At 44.5% G+C, this 19,660-nt stretch overlaps 1 protein-coding gene across 2 annotated transcripts in view; it reads left to right on the forward strand.

The window, feature by feature from the left end:
* Positions 1-355: 355 nt before the first annotated feature.
* The window catches only part of LOC115118973 (extracellular matrix protein 1-like), a 36,733-nt gene continuing 17,428 nt past the window's right edge, over positions 356-19,660 (forward strand). Inside the window, exons 1-6 of one of the 2 annotated variants that reach the window (XM_065027751.1) lie at positions 356-693; positions 1,427-1,483; positions 1,561-1,629; positions 2,475-2,552; positions 2,668-3,020; positions 4,292-4,497. In XM_065027751.1, coding sequence (XP_064883823.1) covers positions 630-693; positions 1,427-1,483; positions 1,561-1,629; positions 2,475-2,552; positions 2,668-3,020; positions 4,292-4,497 — 827 coding nt within the window. In that variant the 5' untranslated portion in view covers positions 356-629. The remainder of the gene's footprint in view (positions 694-1,426; positions 1,484-1,560; positions 1,630-2,474; positions 2,553-2,667; positions 3,021-4,291; positions 4,498-19,660) is intronic. The other variant, XM_065027752.1, reaches the window with a different exon arrangement.

The raw sequence follows: 19,660 nt of genomic DNA on the forward strand, positions 1-19,660 counted from the left end.
GTGCAGCCAAACTGAAGTCCAAACTGGCTTCCTTGACACATTTTTGGGTGTGCCAGGACCATTCACAGTTGAGCTCACTCGGATTAGCTCAACACCCATTGGCTATGACTTTATACTTGTTTTATCAAGGGAGGGCAAATGCTTGCTGGCTTCCCTTGCATTCGACGCTACACATACAGGGAGGCGCTGTTTCGCTCGTTTCGATGCTTTCTCCAGTGTGATAAATTCCACCTCTTGCGAAATGAAGGACAATTATTTATTTATTTTATTTGCCCATTTTTGGGAGAAGCCTGGCTTCCTTCCATGAAAACACGCCACTGCTGACTCATGGTGGAAAATATCCCTCCTTCTTTCCCCTCCAATCACAAAACAAATATACATGTATTTATGCCCTCTCACAACTCTCATTCTCTATTTCATACCACTCCAAAAAGACTTAACGGTTTGAAAAGGAAGGACCTTGATTTGACGCTCAAGTGTCGTTTCCTGAACTTGACGTGGCTTTGGAACGACTTTGCGAAACACAGGGAAAGAGAGTGGGGTGGTGAAAAGGGGCGAAACAGAGAGAGTGGAAACAGTCCTGTGAAAGAGGACAAGGATATCAGACACCTCCCGTGTCAGTACTCGAAATGGGTTGGTCTTGGGCTCTAGCTTGCTGGTGTGCACTAGTGCTGGTGTCTGCGGCATCTGAAGGTTTGTAGCATACGAGGTTTTTTTGCATGGAATCATCAGTTCTTTTTGTCCTTGTTTTATGTACTGGTATGTGTTTATGGCTCACCTTCTGTTTGTGCATGGTCTGTTAGAAGTGCGCAGAAGAGGCCATTTTTATGCACTATCGAGATCATTAAGAAAAACATTATTTGTTGGACGTGATACATTCCATTCCACCAGTTTAGTGTGGAACAACTTTGTCCAAGTCTACTAACAGTATAACTATTATTTTAGGTGTAACAAACATCTAGACTAGAGAATTCACACCATGTTAATTAAAGGTGCAATATGCAGAAGTGGCTCCGTAATTTCCTGTTTGATACAATTCTAGTAGTTAGCCTAATTTCAGTTTGTGACAAAACAAGCAATGTATAGTGTTGAGAATCATTGTACCATCTAAACCGCTATGAAATTCCTTTTCAATAAGCAAAATATTTGTATTTTAAGCTGTTTGAAGCTGGTATACAAAACCAGAAGCAAAAATGTAACTTAAGAAATTGGAATGATAGAAATAGCGCACATAGAACAGATCTTCCACTTCTTAGACTTGCTTTCAATGAGAATAACATATCTATAAGTCATATTTCTATGTGAAATCTAGGTGGTGGACAACAGTACTGACATGGTCAGAGTGTGATGGCTTATGTAACCAGTGGGCGTGTGTGCTGGTCTCTGTGTTTTTATGTCTGTTTACATTCTCTCATCCCTTCCATAGATAGGCCTGGCATGTTACAGCGAGAGGCCTCCTTTGACATAGAGGAGCTCCTGCAAGGTTTGTGTGTGTGTGTGTGTGTGTGTGTGTGTGTGTGTTTCAATGCCTTCACAGTGCTGTGTGTATATGTCTTCCAGGGGCGAGTCAGCTAGAGCCTGATATAACCCAGAGGGAGGTGGACTTTGGGGGACTCTGGGAACCCATAGGTGAGTGTGTTCTAACTGTAACCCATAGGTGAGTGTGTTCTAACTGTAACCCATAGGTGAGTATGTTCTAACTGTAACCCATAGCTGAGTGTGTTCTAACTGTAACCCATAGGTGAGTGTGTTCTAACTGTAACCCATAGGTGAGTGTGTTCTAACTGTAACCCATAGGAGAGTGTGTTATAACTGTAACCCATAGGTGAGTGTGTTCTAACTGTAACCCATAGGTGAGTGTGTTCTAACTGTAACCCATAGGTGAGTGTGTTCTAACTGTAACCCATAGGTGAGTGTGTTATAACTGTAACCCATAGGTGAGTGTGTTCTAACTGTAACCCATAGGTGAGTGTGTTATAACTGTAACCCATAGGTGAATGTGTTATAACTGTAACCCATAGGAGAGTGTGTTCTAACTGTAACCCATAGGTGAGTGTGTTCTAACTGTAACCCATAGGTGAGTGTGTTCTAACTGTAACCCATAGGTGAGTGTGTTCTAACTGTAACCCATAGGTGAGTGTGTTCTAACTGTAACCCATAGGTGTGTGTGTTCTAACCATAACTAACTGTAACCCATAGGTGAGTGTGTTCTAACCATAACTAACTGTAACCCATAGGTGAGTGTGTTATAACTGTAACCCATAGGAGAGGTGGCTTTGTTCTATCCAGCCTATTCACAGATCTGTCAGTGTTAATGAAAGAAAGGAGACGAGAGAAGGAAAGTATTCCAAAGTATTTGGGACACATCCTCTCCTATGCCCATGCCATTCTGCCATGTAATTAATACAGTGTAGGCACATGACATGTTATTAGTGTATGGCTGTCAGTACTAACTCCTGTCTGTCACTGTGTAGAGTCTCCTGGCATGGAGCAGAGAGAGGTCACCCATGAACATATGAAGCCTTACCTGCTCAAAGTCCTCAAGGAGAGAGGTGGGTGGCGATGCCTTCCCTGCTGGTATACTTCATATCACACAGCCAATGGAGTATGACGTGTGTGTTGTATCCTGTGTGAGGGAGGTACAGTAACAGAAGTGTGTGTTCTCAGCGGGCTCCAGGGCAGCTGACGTAGACATCACCCAGAGGGAGATCACCCTGCACCTGGACACAGACTTTACACCTGGAGGTCGGCCGATGGCTGGGCCTCGCTCGTTTGGGGATTCCCACCCCAGTGTCCTCTTCCCCCCTGGCCAGCCATCCCCTAACAACCTCCAGGCCATCTGTCTCCATAGCAGCCGTCGTCCCCGGTACCCTGCCTACTCCTTACCCCAGACAGGCTTTGGCTACCTTCGTCGTCAAGGTGACGCCGTCAACCGGATAGAGTCCTGGTACAGCGCATGTTGCCATAGGAACGGGACACAGCAGGTCCAGGAAATGACGCTGTGCTGCGTTACACAGGCGGTGAGTGTTTCTGTGGCAACATTTGATTCTGTCCTGTTCCATTCTGTCCCGTCGGGTTCAGTTCTGGTCCGTTCACTCCTATTGTACCAACAGAACCGCCTTCTATGTGCACAGATGTAGTATTGATGAGGACAGACGATGTCTAGGGGAGATGAGACGGTAGTAGTGATGAGGATGTCTAGGGAAGATAAGGAAAAGGGGAATACCTATGCATTCAACTGAAATGTGTCTTCTGCATTTAACCCAACCTGAGACAATAGTAGTGAAGACAGAGGATGCATAGGGAAGATGAGATGGTAGTAGTGAAGAGGACAGAGGATGTCTAGAGAAGATAAGGAAAAGGGGGATATCTAGTCAGTTGTACAACTGAATGCATTCAACTGAAATGTGTCTTCTGCATTTAACCCAACCTGAGACAATAGTAGTGAAGACAGAGGATGCATAGGGAAGATGAGATGGTAGTAGTGAAGAGGACAGAGGATGTCTAGAGAAGATAAGGAAAAGGGGGATATCTAGTCAGTTGTACAACTGAATGCATTCAACTGAAATGTGTCTTCTGCATTTAACCCAACCTGAGACAATAGTAGTGAAGACAGAGGATGCATAGGGAAGATGAGATGGTAGTAGTGAAGACAGAGGATGCATAGGGAAGATGAGATAGTAGTAGTGAAGACAGAGGATGCATAGGGAAGATGAGATGGTAGTAGTGAAGACAGAGGATGCATAGGGAAGATGAGATGGTAGTAGTGAAGACAGAGGATGCATAGGGAAGATGAGATGGTAGTAGTGAAGACAGAGGATGCATAGGGAAGATGAGATGGTAGTAGTGAAGACAGAGGATGCATAGGGAAGATGAGATGGTAGTAGTGAAGACAGAGGATGCATAGGGAAGATGAGATGGTAGTAGTGAAGACAGAGGATGCATAGGGAAGATGAGATGGTAGTAGTGAAGACAGAGGATGCATAGGGAAGATGAGATGGTAGTAGTGAAGACAGAGGATGCATAGGGACGATGAGATGGTAGTAGTGAAGACAGAGGATGCATAGGGAAGATGAGATGGTAGTAGTGAAGACAGAGGATGCATAGGGAAGATGAGACTCAGGAGAAGGAAAGCCCATACAGACACAACAGATCATCCTTGGCGTCTATCTGTATAGCTGTGTAGAGGGGAAGGTGTTCATGAGGGCTAAAGCTTTACCTTCACCATTTTAGGACTTCTTTTATCTCTATTTTTCATGTGTGAATTGATGTTTGTATATGTCACTTACAGTGGGAACAGGCCCTGTCCACATTCTGTAGTGATGAGTTCTCAGTGAAGACTCGCCACTACCACTGCTGCAAGAAGGAGGGCGGGGACAGACTGAGCTGTTTCCATAGGGAAAATCCAAACCCCACCTACCTGCCGACCACCCAGGGGGCAGGCTCCTCCCCCATACCGGAACCTGGCTTCACCTTTAACCCCAACACTTGTCACAAGTAAGAAGAGAGAGAGAGACCGGTTAACTTTAGGTTTAGGGTAGGGCTGTTTTGGTGACGGTATTACGTGACTGTTTAGTCACAGTAACTAGGCTTCTCCAAAACTGCGCTCTGATGGTGCTGATGATCATTAGTAGAGTACCAAACTTGCTAACAGTCAGTTGCTAATGTGCTGGTACTCAGCACCTTACTGTCTCTCTGATCACTCTGACATCAATAGAAATGTAATTGAAAATCTAATCAAACACTTCATGAGTGCCCATGAGCTCATGTTGCGCAACATTTCTATAGGCTATGCAATCGACAAAACAATTTTTATGGCCTCTTCAAAAAGAGGATCCCATCAGCTTTCTACAGGCCAGGCCTACTATATTTATTTCTCAACTTTCCAAATATTAAGCACATTGCTTTGATTTACAACAGGAGTATAGTCTACCTGGCTGGATGAAAATTAACTATGGGAAAAGCTCCCCTTTTCCAATAGGTGCATGATAATGGTCCTTTCTAAATCATAACACATATAGTATTTAGTATGTGTAAAGACAAGATTAAAGTAGTCTGATTAGTGACAATATTATCACTTGTGAATGATATATTATCACTTAATGATTCCCTGCATGTGCAGTAAGGCAAGAAACAGCGCATGCCTTTTTTTAGTCCTACTTTTTCAAATCGCACGTCATGTAGCCTAGCCCATAGGCCTAGAACCTCTGGGACACGGTAAGAGAGCACATAGCCCATAGGCCTGTATGTTTTGATAAGGTTTGTATCATAACTAACGTGGCCAAATAACTCCAAACACAGCCTGCAGACCTTAGGGGACACGGTAAGAGAGCACATAGCCTGCAGACCTTAGGGGACACGGTAAGAGAGCACATAGCCTGCAGACCTTAGGGGACACGGTAAGAGAGCACATAGCCTGCAGACCTTAGGGGACACGGTAAGAGAGCACATAGCCTACAGACCTAGAACCCCTGGGACACGGTAAGAGAGCACATAGCCTACAGACCTAGAACCCCTGGGACACGGTAAGAGAGCACATAGTCTACAGACCTAGAACCCCTGGGACACGGTAAGAGAGCACATAGCCTACAGATCTAGAACCCCTGGGACACGGTAAGAGAGCACATAGCCTACAGACCTAGAACCCCTGGGACACGGTAAGAGAGCACATAGCCTACAGACCTAGAACCCCTGGGACACGGTAAGAGAGCACATAGCCTACAGACCTAGAACCCCTGGGACACGGTAAGAGAGCACATAGCCTACAGACCTAGAACCCCTAGGACACGGTAAGAGAGCACATAGCCTACAGACCTAGAACCCCAGGGACACGGTAAGAGAGCAGATAGCCTACAGACCTAGAACCCCTGGGACACGGTAAGAGAGCACATAGCCTACAGACCTAGAACCCCTGGGACACGGTAAGAGAGCACATAGCCTGCAGACCTAGAACCCCAGGGACACGGTAAGAGAGCACATAGCCTACAGACCTAGAACCCCAGGGACACGGTAAGAGAGCACATAGCCTACAGACCTAGAACTCCAGGGACACGGTAAGAGAGCACATAGCCTACAGACCTAGAACCCCTGGGACACGGTAAGAGAGCACATAGCCTACAGACCTAGAACCCCAGGGACACGGTAAGAGAGCACATAGCCTACAGACCTAGAACCCCTGGGACACGGTAAGAGAGCACATAGCCTACAGACCTAGAACCCCTGGGACACGGTAAGAGAGCACATAGCCTACAGGCCTAGAACCCCTGGGACACGGTAAGAGAGCATATAGCCTACAGACCTAGAACCCCTGGGACACGGTAAGAGAGCACATAGTCTACAGGCCTAGAACCCCTGGGACACGGTAAGAGAGCACATAGCCTACAGGCCTAGAACCCCTGGGACACGGTAAGAGAGCACATAGCCTACAGGCCTAGAACCCCTGGGACACGGTAAGAGAGCACATAGCCTACAGACCTAGAACCCCAGGGACACGGTAAGAGAGCACATAGCCTACAGACCTAGAACCCCTGGGACACGGTAAGAGAGCACATAGCCTACAGACCTAGAACCCCAGGGACACGGTAAGAGAGCACATAGCCTACAGACCTAGAACCCCAGGGACACGGTAAGAGAGCACATAGCCTACAGACCTAGAACCCCTGGGACACGGTAAGAGAGCACATAGCCTACAGACCTAGAACCCCTGGGACACGGTAAAAGAGCACATAGCCTACAGACCTAGGACCCCTGGGACACGGTAAGAGAGCACATAGTCTACAGGCCTAGAACCCCTGGGACACGGTAAGAGAGCACATAGCCTACAGACCTAGAACCCCTGGGACACGGTAAGAGAGCACATAGTCTACAGGCCTAGAACCCCTGGGACACGGTAAGAGAGCACATAGCCTACAGACCTAGAACCCCTGGGACACGGTAAGAGAGCACATAGCCTACAGAGCCTAGTGAAACGTGTTCTTATAAACTCCGTCATTGCACAGTTGCGTGTGAAAACAGAGTTTTGACTGGCCATTATATAAAAGAGGATCCCAGCTGTCTTGTGCTGATATATTTGTTGGTGCAGCCTAACTGGCAAACATAGGCAGTGGGTGAGTTCCATATTTGGGGAAGATATGTTTCACAGTAAAAATGCACCTTTTATTAATAAAGCATTACATGCATATAATGCTGTTTCTTATGTAAAATAGCCTACTATTGGAAATGTGAGTAGATTGGATGGTCATAATTTAGGCTAATAATAGAACTCAATCATTGTTCGCAAAAAAATACCATTCAATGCATGGCTGAGCGTGTATAGCATAGACTAGAGTATGGCTAGGCTGTATCAGATAGGCCTACGTTTATTCTTTCTTTGAACGGGAAAAATGTTGTTTTATGAACACATTTCATGCATTTCTACTACACTATATATGACTGGAGACATTAACAGAATATGTTTTTAATAGGACAAGTTAAAGGGTAGCCTATTCTGTTGACAGTGGCAACAATTTCAATTTAAAAAACGACACTGTCTATATAATAGTCCTACGAGAAGGGCACAAATAGAATATGACGTCCATCTGGAAGAGGTGGGCCATTCTAATCAAAAGTAATTCCACACATATTAGTAGGCTATATGTAAAGATCAGATTAAATTAAGAAGAGTCTGATGGGTGAGAATAGTATCAAGTGCTTGTCAAATTGTGAATGATGAAGTATGTGCAGCCTGCGCAAGAAACAGAGCAGAGCACATAACTTTCCTGCTTTTTTCTAAAGCATCATCAGTCGCATCATGCAGCCTTAGAACCTATTCAATATCAAAACCTATAGCCTAACATTTGTATGACAACTAAAGCTGCATAAATAACTCAAAATTAAGCATATAAAGTACATTCGGAAAGTATTCAGACCCCTTGACTTTTTCCATATTTTGTTATGTTACAGCCTTATTCTAAACTGGATTAAATCGTTTTCACCCCCTCAATCTACACATAATACCCCATAATGCAAAAACATGTATTTATTTTTATACAGAAATGTGACATTTACATAATTATTCAGACCCATTACTCAGTATTTTGTTGAAGCACCTTTGGCACCGATTACAGCCTGGATTCTTCTTGGGTATGACACTACAAGCTTGGCACACCTGTATTTGGGGAGTTTCTCCCAGTCTTCTCTGCAGATCCTCTCAAGCTCTGTCAGGTTGAATGGGGAGTCTTGACCGCACAGCTATTTTCAGGTCACAACAGAGATGTTCGATCGGGTTCAAGTCCAGGCTCTGGCTCGGCCACTCAAGGACATTCAGAGACTTGTCCCGAAGCCAAGTCTTGGCTGTGTGCTTAGGGTCGTTGTCCTGTAGGAAGGTGAACCTTTGTCCCAGTCTGAGGTCCTGAGTGCTCTGGAACAGGTTCTCATCAAGGATCTCTGTACTTTGCACCATTCATCTTTCCCTAGATCCTGACTAGTCTTCCAGTCCCTGCCGCTGAAAACCCTCCCTGCCACCATGCTTCACCATAGGGATGGTGGCAGGTTTCTTCCAGACGTGACACTTTGCATTCAGGCCAAAAGTTCAGTTTTGGTTTCATCAGACCAGAGAATCTTGTTTCTCATGATCTGAGATTCCTTTAGGTGCCTTTTGGCAAACTCCAAGCGGAATGTCATGTTCCTTTTACTGAGGAGTGACTTCTGTCTGGCCTCTCTACCGTAAAGGCCTGTTTGGTGGAGTACTGCAGAGACGGGAGAACCTTCCAGAAGGACAACCATCCCCACAGAGGAACTCTGGAGTTCTGTCAGAGTAACCATCGGGTTCTTGGGCACCTTCCTGACCAAGGCCGTTCTCCCCTGATTGCTCAGTTTGCCCGGATGGCCAGCTCTAGGAGTCTTGGTGGTTCCAAACTTCTTCCATTTAAGAACGATGGAGCCCACTGTGTTCTTGGGGACCTTCAATGCTGCAGAAATGTTTTGGTACCCTTCCTCAGATCTGTCCCTCGACACAAACCTGTCTCAGAGCTCTATGGACAATTCCTTCAACCCCATGGCTTGGTTTTTGCTCTGACGTGCACTGCCAACTGTGGGACCTTATATAAACAGGTGTGCCTTTCCAAATCATATCCAATCAAATTAATTTACCATAGGTGGGATTCCAAGTTGTAGAAACATCTCAAGGATGATCAATGGAAACAGGAAGCACCAGACCTCAATTTACAAAAACATTTTTTTGCTTTCTGAATATGGGGTATTGTTTGTAGATTGAGAATTTGTTTTCTTTAATCCATTTTAGAATAAGGCTGTAACGTAACAAAATGTGGAAAAAGTCACCTGTGCTGAATACTTTCCGAATTCACTGTAGGAGGACCTGTTTCTTTGTTAATGAAAAAATAGCTGCATGTGCGCACTTTCTTGGAAATCCTTTAGAGAAAATATCATTTCTATTTTATTTCAGCTATGTTCATTGTGTTCTTTCTACTATAAAATAATGCCACGATATTCTAAGACAATCTTGCCTGCTAAATGAACTAGTGTAGCACACAGCCATATGGCATAGTCTGATCAGTGACTGACATAAGGACAACTGAGTATGCTACTCTGTTCATCTTAGACTACATTTTCTTCATATCATGTTTCTTTAGACCTGTCTAAAATAATTTTGGGGGATTTATTGTGACGGTGTAGGCCAGGTATTCCCAAACTGGGGTACGCATTGCCGTCGGGAGTACGCCAAATAAGTGTGATTCACATTTTTAAAATGTTTTTTTAAGTACGCCAAATAAGTGTGATTCACATTTTAAAAATTGTTTTATAATAATACTTTTTTTTTCTCTTCACATTTTCAAACAGTCCAACTATATTTTTCTTACCTTAGTAGCCTCGTTTCACTGCCAAAAATAAAATGAAACCATCTAGTGTTCAGCGAAATAACAACACAATGTCAAATACAGGTCGCCTAGTCAAATAATTAACATCCAATCACGTTAACCGTTACTCTCTTGTGGGAATTCCACTAACGGTCCGTATGTCCCCAAACGTAGCTGCTGCTTATTCCGTTTGCTCGAAAATGTATTTAAAAAATTAAAAAATAATTAAAGGCCTGCGTTCATAGAGACACATACCAGCTCTACTGGTAGTACTGCTACTACCAGCAGTACTGCACCTGTCCACGACACAAGTTGTTCTGCTTCCACGAGCACATCCAATGCTAGCATCATTAATTCTACATTTGTTGTTAGCCCAGCTAGCATGGACACTGACAGTTGTGAATCTGATGCAGCCTAAGAGCTACTGCCTCCTTACCCGGGAAAGCACCGAACAACAGACAGGGACATTGGACCATCGAAGAGGCGCAAATATGATGACAACTACATTGATTTGAGGTTCACTTATATTGGGAGTAGTGCCTTTCCTCAGCCACAGTGTGTTATATGTGCAAAAGTACTATCTCACAACTCAATGAAACCTTACCTCTTGCACAGACATTTAGAAACAAAATAAGAGAATTAAGATGACTTTTGAGTAGTAAGACATGTATAAAAGCAACAGATACCATTACTAACAAGGGTCTAGAAGCATCTTATATGGTGAGCTACCGAGTGGCTAGGACAGGCAAGACCCATACTATTGTGGAGGACTTCATTCTGCTGCCGCGGATATGGGTGGGACAATGCTGGGGGAAAAGGCTAAAATTATACAGACAATGACTTCATCAAACAACAGTTTAATGACGCATCAGTGACATTGCAGTGATGTTTTGAAACAATTTACTGCTTCACATACAAGCCAGTGAATTCTATGCGTGACAGCTGGATGAGTCAACAGACATGATGGGCCTGGCACAGCTCCTGGTAATTGTCCATTACGTTTATGGGGCGTCAATTAAGGAAGACATCCTCTTCTGCAAACCACTGGAAATCAGGACAACAGGAGAGGATATTTTTAAAGTACTGGACAGCTTTGTGACATAAAATGGACTTTGGTGGTCAAGATGTGTTGGTATCTATACTGATGGCGCAAAAGCCATGACAGCGAGACATAGTGGAGTGGTAATGTGCGTGCAAGCAGTTGCTCCCAACGCCACCTGGGCACACTGCAGCATCCACCAAGAGGCTCTTGCTGCCAAGGGAATGCCTGACAGCTTGAAAGATGTTTTGGACACCACAGTGAAAATGGTTAACTTTGTTAAAGAAAGGCCCTTGAATTCTTGTGTATTTTTTGCACTGTGCAATGATAAGGGCAGCGACCATGTAACACTTTTACAACATACAGAAGTGCGCTGGTTATCAAGAGGCAAAGTATTGACACGTTTTTTAAAATTGAGAGACAAGCTTAAAGTTGACTTTACTGACCATCATTTTCACTTGTCTGACCGCTTGCATGATGATGAGTTTCTCACATGACTGGCCTGTCTGGGTGATGCTTTTTCTTGCCTGAATGATCTGAATCTAGGATTACAGGGACTCCGCAACGATATTCAATATGCGGGACAAAATAGAGGCTATGATTAAGAAGTTGGAGCTCTTCTCTGTCTGCATTAACAAGGACAACACACAGGTCTGTGTGCAAATTAACTCAAGCTTATGGACAATGTCAAATGTGATATAGTGAAGCACCTGAGTGAGTTGGGTGCGCAATTACGCAGGTACTTTCCTGAAACAAATTACACAAACAACTGGATTCGTTATCCCTTTCATGCCCTGCCTCCAGTACAGTTACCGATATCTGAACAAGAGAGCCTCATCGAAATTGCAACAAACGGTTATGTGAAAATGTTATTTAATCAGAAGCCACTGCCAGATTTCTGGATTGGGCTGCACTCAGAGTTTCTTGCCTTGGCAATTTGCGCTGTTAAGACACTGATGCCCTTTGTAACCACGTACCTATGTGAGAGTGGATTCTCGGCCCTCACTAGCATAAAAACTAAATACAGACACAGACTGTGTGTGGAATATGATTTAAGACTGAGACTCTCTCCAAACAAACCCAACCTTGCAGAGTTATGTGCATCCTTTCAATCACACCCTTCTCATTAACCTGTGGTGAGTTATTCACAATTTTCGATTAACAAATAAGGTTTTATATGTAAGATGGTTAAATAAAGAGCAAAATTATTGATTATTATTATATTATTATTTGTGCCCTGGTCCTATAAGAGCTCTTTGTCACTTCCCACGAGCCGGGTTGTGACAAACTCACACTAATTCTTATGTTTAATAAATATACTATATAGTGTGTGTGGCAGGCTTACAATGATGGCAACAACAAAAACATTTGAGCTGACCCTGGTGCTAGAGGGGGTACAACTGGAGGTTGAATGTCTGAAGGGTTACGGGACTATAAAAAGTTTGGGAACTGCTGGTGTATGCTATATTAAATGGATGTATTATACCTTTTCAAATGTAGATGTCCTAAGGTCTGCATCAGTGGTTCTAGGCTATGCTATGTGTGGAAGTCAGGAGATGCTAAATGTGTTTATGTAGGCCTAATAACTGTCAATTACCGTGAGACTGACCGTGGCATCAGTGGCTTCTAGGCTATGCTATGTGTGGAAGTCAGGAGATGCTAAATGTGTTTATGTAGGCCTAATTAACTGTCAATTACCGTGAGACTGACCGTGGCATCAGTGGCTTCTAGGCTATGCTATGTGTGGAAGTCAGGAGATGCTAAATGTGTTTATGTAGGCCTAATTAACTGTCAATTACCGTGAGACTGACCGTGGCATCAGTGGCTTCTAGGCTATGCTATGTGTGGAAGTCAGGAGATGCTAAATGTGTTTATGTAGGCCTAATTAACTGTCAATTACCGTGAGACTGACCGTGGCATCAGTGGCTTCTAGGCTATGCTATGTGTGGAAGTCAGGAGATGCTAAATGTGTTCATGTAGGCCTAATTAACTGTCAATTACCGTGAGCCTGACCGTGGCATCAGTGGCTTCTAGGCTATGCTATGTGTGGAAGTCAGGAGATGCTAAATGTGTTCATGTAGGCCTAATTAACTGTCAATTACCGTGAGCCTGACCGTGGCATCAGTGGTTGTAGGCTATGCTATGTGTGGAAGTCAGGAGATGCTAAATGTGTTCATGTAGGCCTAATTAACTGTCAATTACCGTGAGACTGACCGTGGCATCAGTGGTTGTAGGCTATGCTATGTGTGGAAGTCAGGAGATGCTAAATGTGTTCATGTAGGCCTAATTAACTGTCAATTACCGTGAGCCTGACCGTGGCATCAGTGGCTTCTAGGCTATGCTATGTGTGGAAGTCAGGAGATGCTAAATGTGTTCATGTAGGCCTAATTAACTGTCAATTACCGTGAGACTGACCGTGGCATCAGTGGTTGTAGGCTATGCTATGTGTGGAAGTCAGGAGATGCTAAATGTGTTCATGTAGGCCTAATTAACTGTCAATTACCGTGAGACTGACCGTGGCATCAGTGGCTTCTAGGCTATGCTATGTGTGGAAGTCAGGAGATGCTAAATGTGTTCATGTAGGCCTAATTAACTGTCAATTACCGTGAGCCTGACCGTGGCATCAGTGGCTTCTAGGCTATGCTATGTGTAGAAGTCAGGAGATGCTAAATGTGTTTATGTAGGCCTAATTAACTGTCAATTACCGTGAGACTGACCGTGGCATCAGTGGCTTCTAGGCTATGCTATGTGTGGAAGTCAGGAGATGCTAAATGTGTTTATGTAGGCCTAATTAATTGTCAATTACCGTGAGACTGACCGTGGCATCAGTGGCTTCTAGGCTATGCTATGTGTGGAAGTCAGGAGATGCTAAATGTGTTTATGTAGGCCTAATTAACTGTCAATTACCGTGAGACTGACCGTGGTCAGGCTCACGTAATTGCAGTTAATTAGGCCTACATGAACACATTTAGAGATCTCAACTGACTTTATGTAGGCCTAATTAACTGATCAATTATGTGAGCCTGACCGTGGCATAAACACAGCATCTTGACTTCCAGGCTAGATAGCCTGTGGAAGCCACTGAGATGCTAAATGACAGTTAATGTAGGCCTACATTAACTGCTTCCACAAATGGCCGTGAGACTGACCCGGTCAGGCTCAGTGGTTGTAGGCTATGCATTTGGAAGGGAGATAGCTAAAGCCACTGAGGCGGTCAATCTAACTTGTAATTGACAGTTAATGAGCTACATGGAAGCATCTCCTGACTTCATAGCATAGCCTGGAAGTCACTGATGCTAACGGTGTCTCATGTAATTGACAGTTAATTAACTACATAAACACATTTGGCATCTCCTGACTTCCACAGCATAGTAGGCAATGCCACTGATGGAAGTCAGTCTGACGATAATTGACAGTTAATTAGGCCCATGAAACATTTGTCATCTCCTGACTTGACCATGGCATCAGTGGTTGTCAGGCTATGCTATAATTGAAGTCAGGAGATGCTAAATGTGTTCATGTAGCATCCTGACTTTCAACATAGCATAGCCTAGAAGCCACTGATGCCACGGTCAGTCTCACGGTAATTGGTTAATTAGGCTACATGTGTGGAATCAGCATTTAGCCACTGATGCCCGGTCATCTAACTGTCAATTACCGTGAGCCTGACATTTAGCATCAGTGGCTTCCAGGCTATGCTACTGATGCCACGGTCAGGACGGCTAATGTTAATTAGGCCTACATAAACACATTTAGCATCTCCTGACTTCACACATAGCATAGCCTACAACCACTGATGCCGGTCAATCTAACGGTCAATGACAGTTGAGTGGCCTACATCAGTGGCATCTCTGTGCATAGCCTAGAAGCCACTGATGCCACGGTCAGGCTGCGGTAATTGACAGTTAATGTAGGCCTACATTAACTGTCATTTAGCATCTCCTGACTTCCACACAGCATAGCCTAGGCTGATGCCACGGTCAGTCTCACGGTAATTGACAGTTAATTAGGCCTACATGGAGACTTCCACACATAGCATAGTGGCCACTGATGCCATGTGGAAGTCTCAGATGGTAATTGTGTTAATTAGGCCTAATTAACATTTAGCATCTCCTGACTGACACATAGCATAGCCTAGTGGCCACTGATGCCACGGTCAGTCTGCGGTAATTGACAGTTAATTAGGCCTACATGAACACATTTAGCATCTCTGACTTCCACACATAGCATAGCCTACAACCACTGATGCACGGTCAGGCTCACGGTGATGACAGTTAATTAGGCCTACATAAACACATTTAGCATCTCCTGACTTCCACACATAGCATAGCCTAGAAGCCACTGATGCCACGGTCAGGCTCACGGTAATTGACAGTTAATTAGGCCTACATGAAACATTTAGCATCTCCTGACTTCCACCGTAGCATAGCCTGAAGCCACTGATGCCACGGTGAGGCTCACGGTAATTGACAGTTAATTAGGCCTACATAAACACGTTGAGCATCTCCTGACTTCCACACATAGCATAGCTAGAAGCCACTGATGCCACGGTAGGCTCACGGTAATTGACAGTTAATTAGGTCTGACATAAACACATTTTAGCATCTCCTGACTTTACACATAGCATAGCCTAGAAGCCACTGATGCAAATGGTCAGTCTCACGGTAATTGACAGTTAATTAGGCCTACATGAACACATTTAGCATCTCCTGACTTCTAGGCAGCTATAGCCTAGAACCACTGATGCTAAACGGTCAGTCTCACGGTAATTGACAGTTAATTAGGCCTGAGAACACATTTAGCATCTCTGACTTCACACATAGCATAGCCTACAACCACTGATGCCACGGTCAGGCTCAGGTAATTGACAGTTAATTAGGCCTACATGAACACATTTAGCATCTCCTGACTTCCACACATAGCATAGCCTAGAAGCCACTGATGCTAAAACGGTCAGGCTCAGGTAATTAACTGTTAATTAGGCCTACAGACATTTAGCATCCTGACTTCACACATAGCATAGCCTACAACCACTGATGCCACGGTCAGTCTCACGGATTGACAGTTAATTAGGCCTACATAAACACATTTAGCATCTCCTGACTTCCACACATGGCATAGCCTAGAAGCCACTGATGCCACGGTCAGCTCACGGTAATGAAGTTAATTAGGCCTACATAAACTGTTAGCATCTCCTGACTTCCCACATAGCATAGCCTAGAAGCCACTGATGCCACGGTCAGGCTCACGGTAATTGACAGTTAATTAGGCCTACATAAACACATTTAGCATCTCCTGACTTCCACACATAGCATAGCCTAGAAGCCACTGATGCCACGGTCAGTCTCACGGTAATTGACAGTTAATTAGGCCTACATAAACACATTTAGCATCTCCTGACTTCCACACATAGCATAGCCTAGAAGCCACTGATGCCACGGTCAGTCTCACGGTAATTGACAATTAATTAGGCCTACATAAACACATTTAGCATCTCCTGACTTCCACATAGCATAGCCTAGAAGCCACTGATGCCACGGTCAGTCTCACGGTAATTGACAGTTAATTAGGCCTACATGAACACATTTAGCATCTCTGACTTCCACACATAGCATAGCCTAGAAGCCACTGATGCACGGTCAGGCTCACGGTAATTGACAGTTAATTAGGCCTACATGAACACATTTAGCATCTCCTGACTTCCACACATAGCATAGCCTGAAGCCACTGATGTTCACCATGGTCAGTCTCACGGTAATTGACAGTTAATTAGGCCTAATGTGTTTATGTAGGCCATTTAACTGTCAATCTGAGACTGACCATGGCATCAGTGGCTACTAGGCTGATGCTATGTGTGGAAGTCAGAGATGCTAAATGTGTTCATGTAGGCCTACATTAACTGTCAATTACCGTGAGCCTGACCGTGGCATCAGTGGCTTCTAGGCTATGCTATGTGTGGAAGTCAGAGATGCTAAATGTGTTCATGTAGGCCTAATTAACTGTCAATTACCGTGAGCCTGACCGTGGCATCAGTGGTTGTAGGCTATGCTATGTGTGGAAGTCAGGAGATGCTAAATGTGTTCATGTAGGCCTAATTAACTGTCAATTACCGTGAGACTGACCGTGGCATCAGTGGTTGTAGGCTATGCTATGTGTGGAAGTCAGGAGATGCTAAATGTGTTCATGTAGGCCTAATTAACTGTCAATTACCGTGAGACTGACCGTGGCATCAGTGGCTTCTAGGCTATGCTATGTGTGGAAGTCAGGAGATGCTAAATGTGTTCATGTAGGCCTAATTAACTGTCAATTACCGTGAGACTGACCGTGGCATCAGTGGTTGTAGGCTATGCTATGTGTGGAAGTCAGAGATGCTAAATGTGTTCATGTAGGCCTAATTAACTGTCAATTACCGTGAGACTGACCGTGGCATCAGTGGCTTCTAGGCTATGCTATGTGTGGAAGTCAGGAGATGCTAAATGTGTTCATGTAGGCCTAATTAACTGTCAATTACCGTGAGCCTGACCGTGGCATCAGTGGCTTCTAGGCTATGCTATGTGTGGAAGTCAGGAGATGCTAAATGTGTTCATGTAGGCCTAATTAACTGTCAATTACCGTGAGCCTGACCGTGGCATCAGTGGTTGTAGGCTATGCTATGTGTGGAAGTCAGGAGATGCTAAATGTGTTTATGTAGGCCTAATTAACTGTCAATTACCGTGAGACTGACCGTGGCATCAGTGGTTGTAGGCTATGCTATGTGTGGAAGTCAGGAGATGCTAAATGTGTTCATGTAGGCCTAATTAACTGTCAATTACCGTGAGACTGACCGTGGCATCAGTGGCTTCTAGGCTATGCTATGTGTGAAAGTCAGGAGATGCTAAATGTGTTCATGTAGGCCTAATTAACTGTCAATTACCGTGAGCCTGACCGTGGCATCAGTGGCTTCTAGGCTATGCTATGTGTGGAAGTCAGGAGATGCTAAATGTGTTCATGTAGGCCTAATTAACTGTCAATTACCGTGAGACTGACCGTGGCATCAGTGGCTTCTAGGCTATGCTATGTGTGGAAGTCAGGAGATGCTAAATGTGTTTATGTAGGCCTAATTAATTGTCAATTACCGTGAGACTGACCGTGGCATCAGTGGCTTCTAGGCTATGCTATGTGTGGAAGTCAGGAGATGCTAAATGTGTTTATGTAGGCCTAATTAACTGTCAATTACCGTGAGACTGACCGTGGCATCAGTGGCTTCTAGGCTATGCTATGTGTGGAAGTCAGGAGATGCTAAATGTGTTTATGTAGGCCTAATTAACTGTCAATTACCGTGAGCCTGACCGTGGCATCAGTGGCTTCTAGGCTATGCTATGTGTGGAAGTCAGGAGATGCTCAACGTGTTTATGTAGGCCTAATTAACTGTCAATTACCGTGAGCCTGACCGTGGCATCAGTGGCTTCTAGGCTATGCTATGTGTGGAAGTCAGGAGATGCTAAATGTGTTTATGTAGGCCTAATTAACTGTAAATTACCGTGAGACTGACCGTGGCATCAGTGGTTGTAGGCTATGCTATGTGTGGAAGTCAGGAGATGCTAAATGTGTTCATGTAGGCCTAATTAACTGTCAATTACCGTGAGCCTGACCGTGGCATCAGTGGCTTCTAGGCTATGCTATGTGTGGAAGTCAGGAGATGCTAAATGTGTTCATGTAGGCCTAATTAACTGTCAATTACCGTGAGACTGACCGTGGCATCAGTGGTTGTAGGCTATGCTATGTGTGGAAGTCAGGAGATGCTAAATGTGTTCATGTAGGCCTAATTAACTGTCAATTACCGTGAGACTGACCGTGGCATCAGTGGCTTCTAGGCTATGCTATGTGTGGAAGTCAGGAGATGCTAAATGTGTTTATGTAGACCTAATTAACTGTCAATTACCGTGAGCCTGACCGTGGCATCAGTGGCTTCTAGGCTATGCTATGTGTGGAAGTCAGGAGATGCTCAACGTGTTTATGTAGGCCTAATTAACTGTCAATTACCGTGAGCCTCACCGTGGCATCAGTGGCTTCTAGGCTATGCTATGTGTGGAAGTCAGGAGATGCTAAATGTGTTCATGTAGGCCTAATTAACTGTCAATTACCGTGAGCCTGACCGTGGCATCAGTGGCTTCTAGGCTATGCTATGTGTGGAAGTCAGGAGATGCTAAATGTGTTCATGTAGGCCTAATTAACTGTCAATTACCGTGAGCCTGACCGTGGCATCAGTGGTTGTAGGCTATGCTATGTGTGGAAGTCAGGAGATGCTAAATGTGTTCATGTAGGCCTAATTAACTGTCAATTACCGTGAGACTGACCGTGGCATCAGTGGTTGTAGGCTATGCTATGTGTGGAAGTCAGGAGATGCTAAATGTGTTCATGTAGGCCTAATTAACTGTCAATTACCGTGAGACTGACCGTGGCATCAGTGGCTTCTAGGCTATGCTATGTGTGGAAGTCAGGAGATGCTAAATGTGTTCATGTAGGCCTAATTAACTGTCAATTACCGTGAGACTGACCGTGGCATCAGTGGTTGTAGGCTATGCTATGTGTGGAAGTCAGGAGATGCTAAATGTGTTCATGTAGGCCTAATTAACTGTCAATTACCGTGAGACTGACCGTGGCATCAGTGGCTTCTAGGCTATGCTATGTGTGGAAGTCAGGAGATGCTAAATGTGTTCATGTAGGCCTAATTAACTGTCAATTACCGTGAGCCTGACCGTGGCATCAGTGGCTTCTAGGCTATGCT

The sequence above is a fragment of the Oncorhynchus nerka genome, linkage group LG14 (genome assembly GCF_034236695.1).
Source record: "Oncorhynchus nerka isolate Pitt River linkage group LG14, Oner_Uvic_2.0, whole genome shotgun sequence".
NCBI lineage: Eukaryota > Metazoa > Chordata > Actinopteri > Salmoniformes > Salmonidae > Oncorhynchus > Oncorhynchus nerka.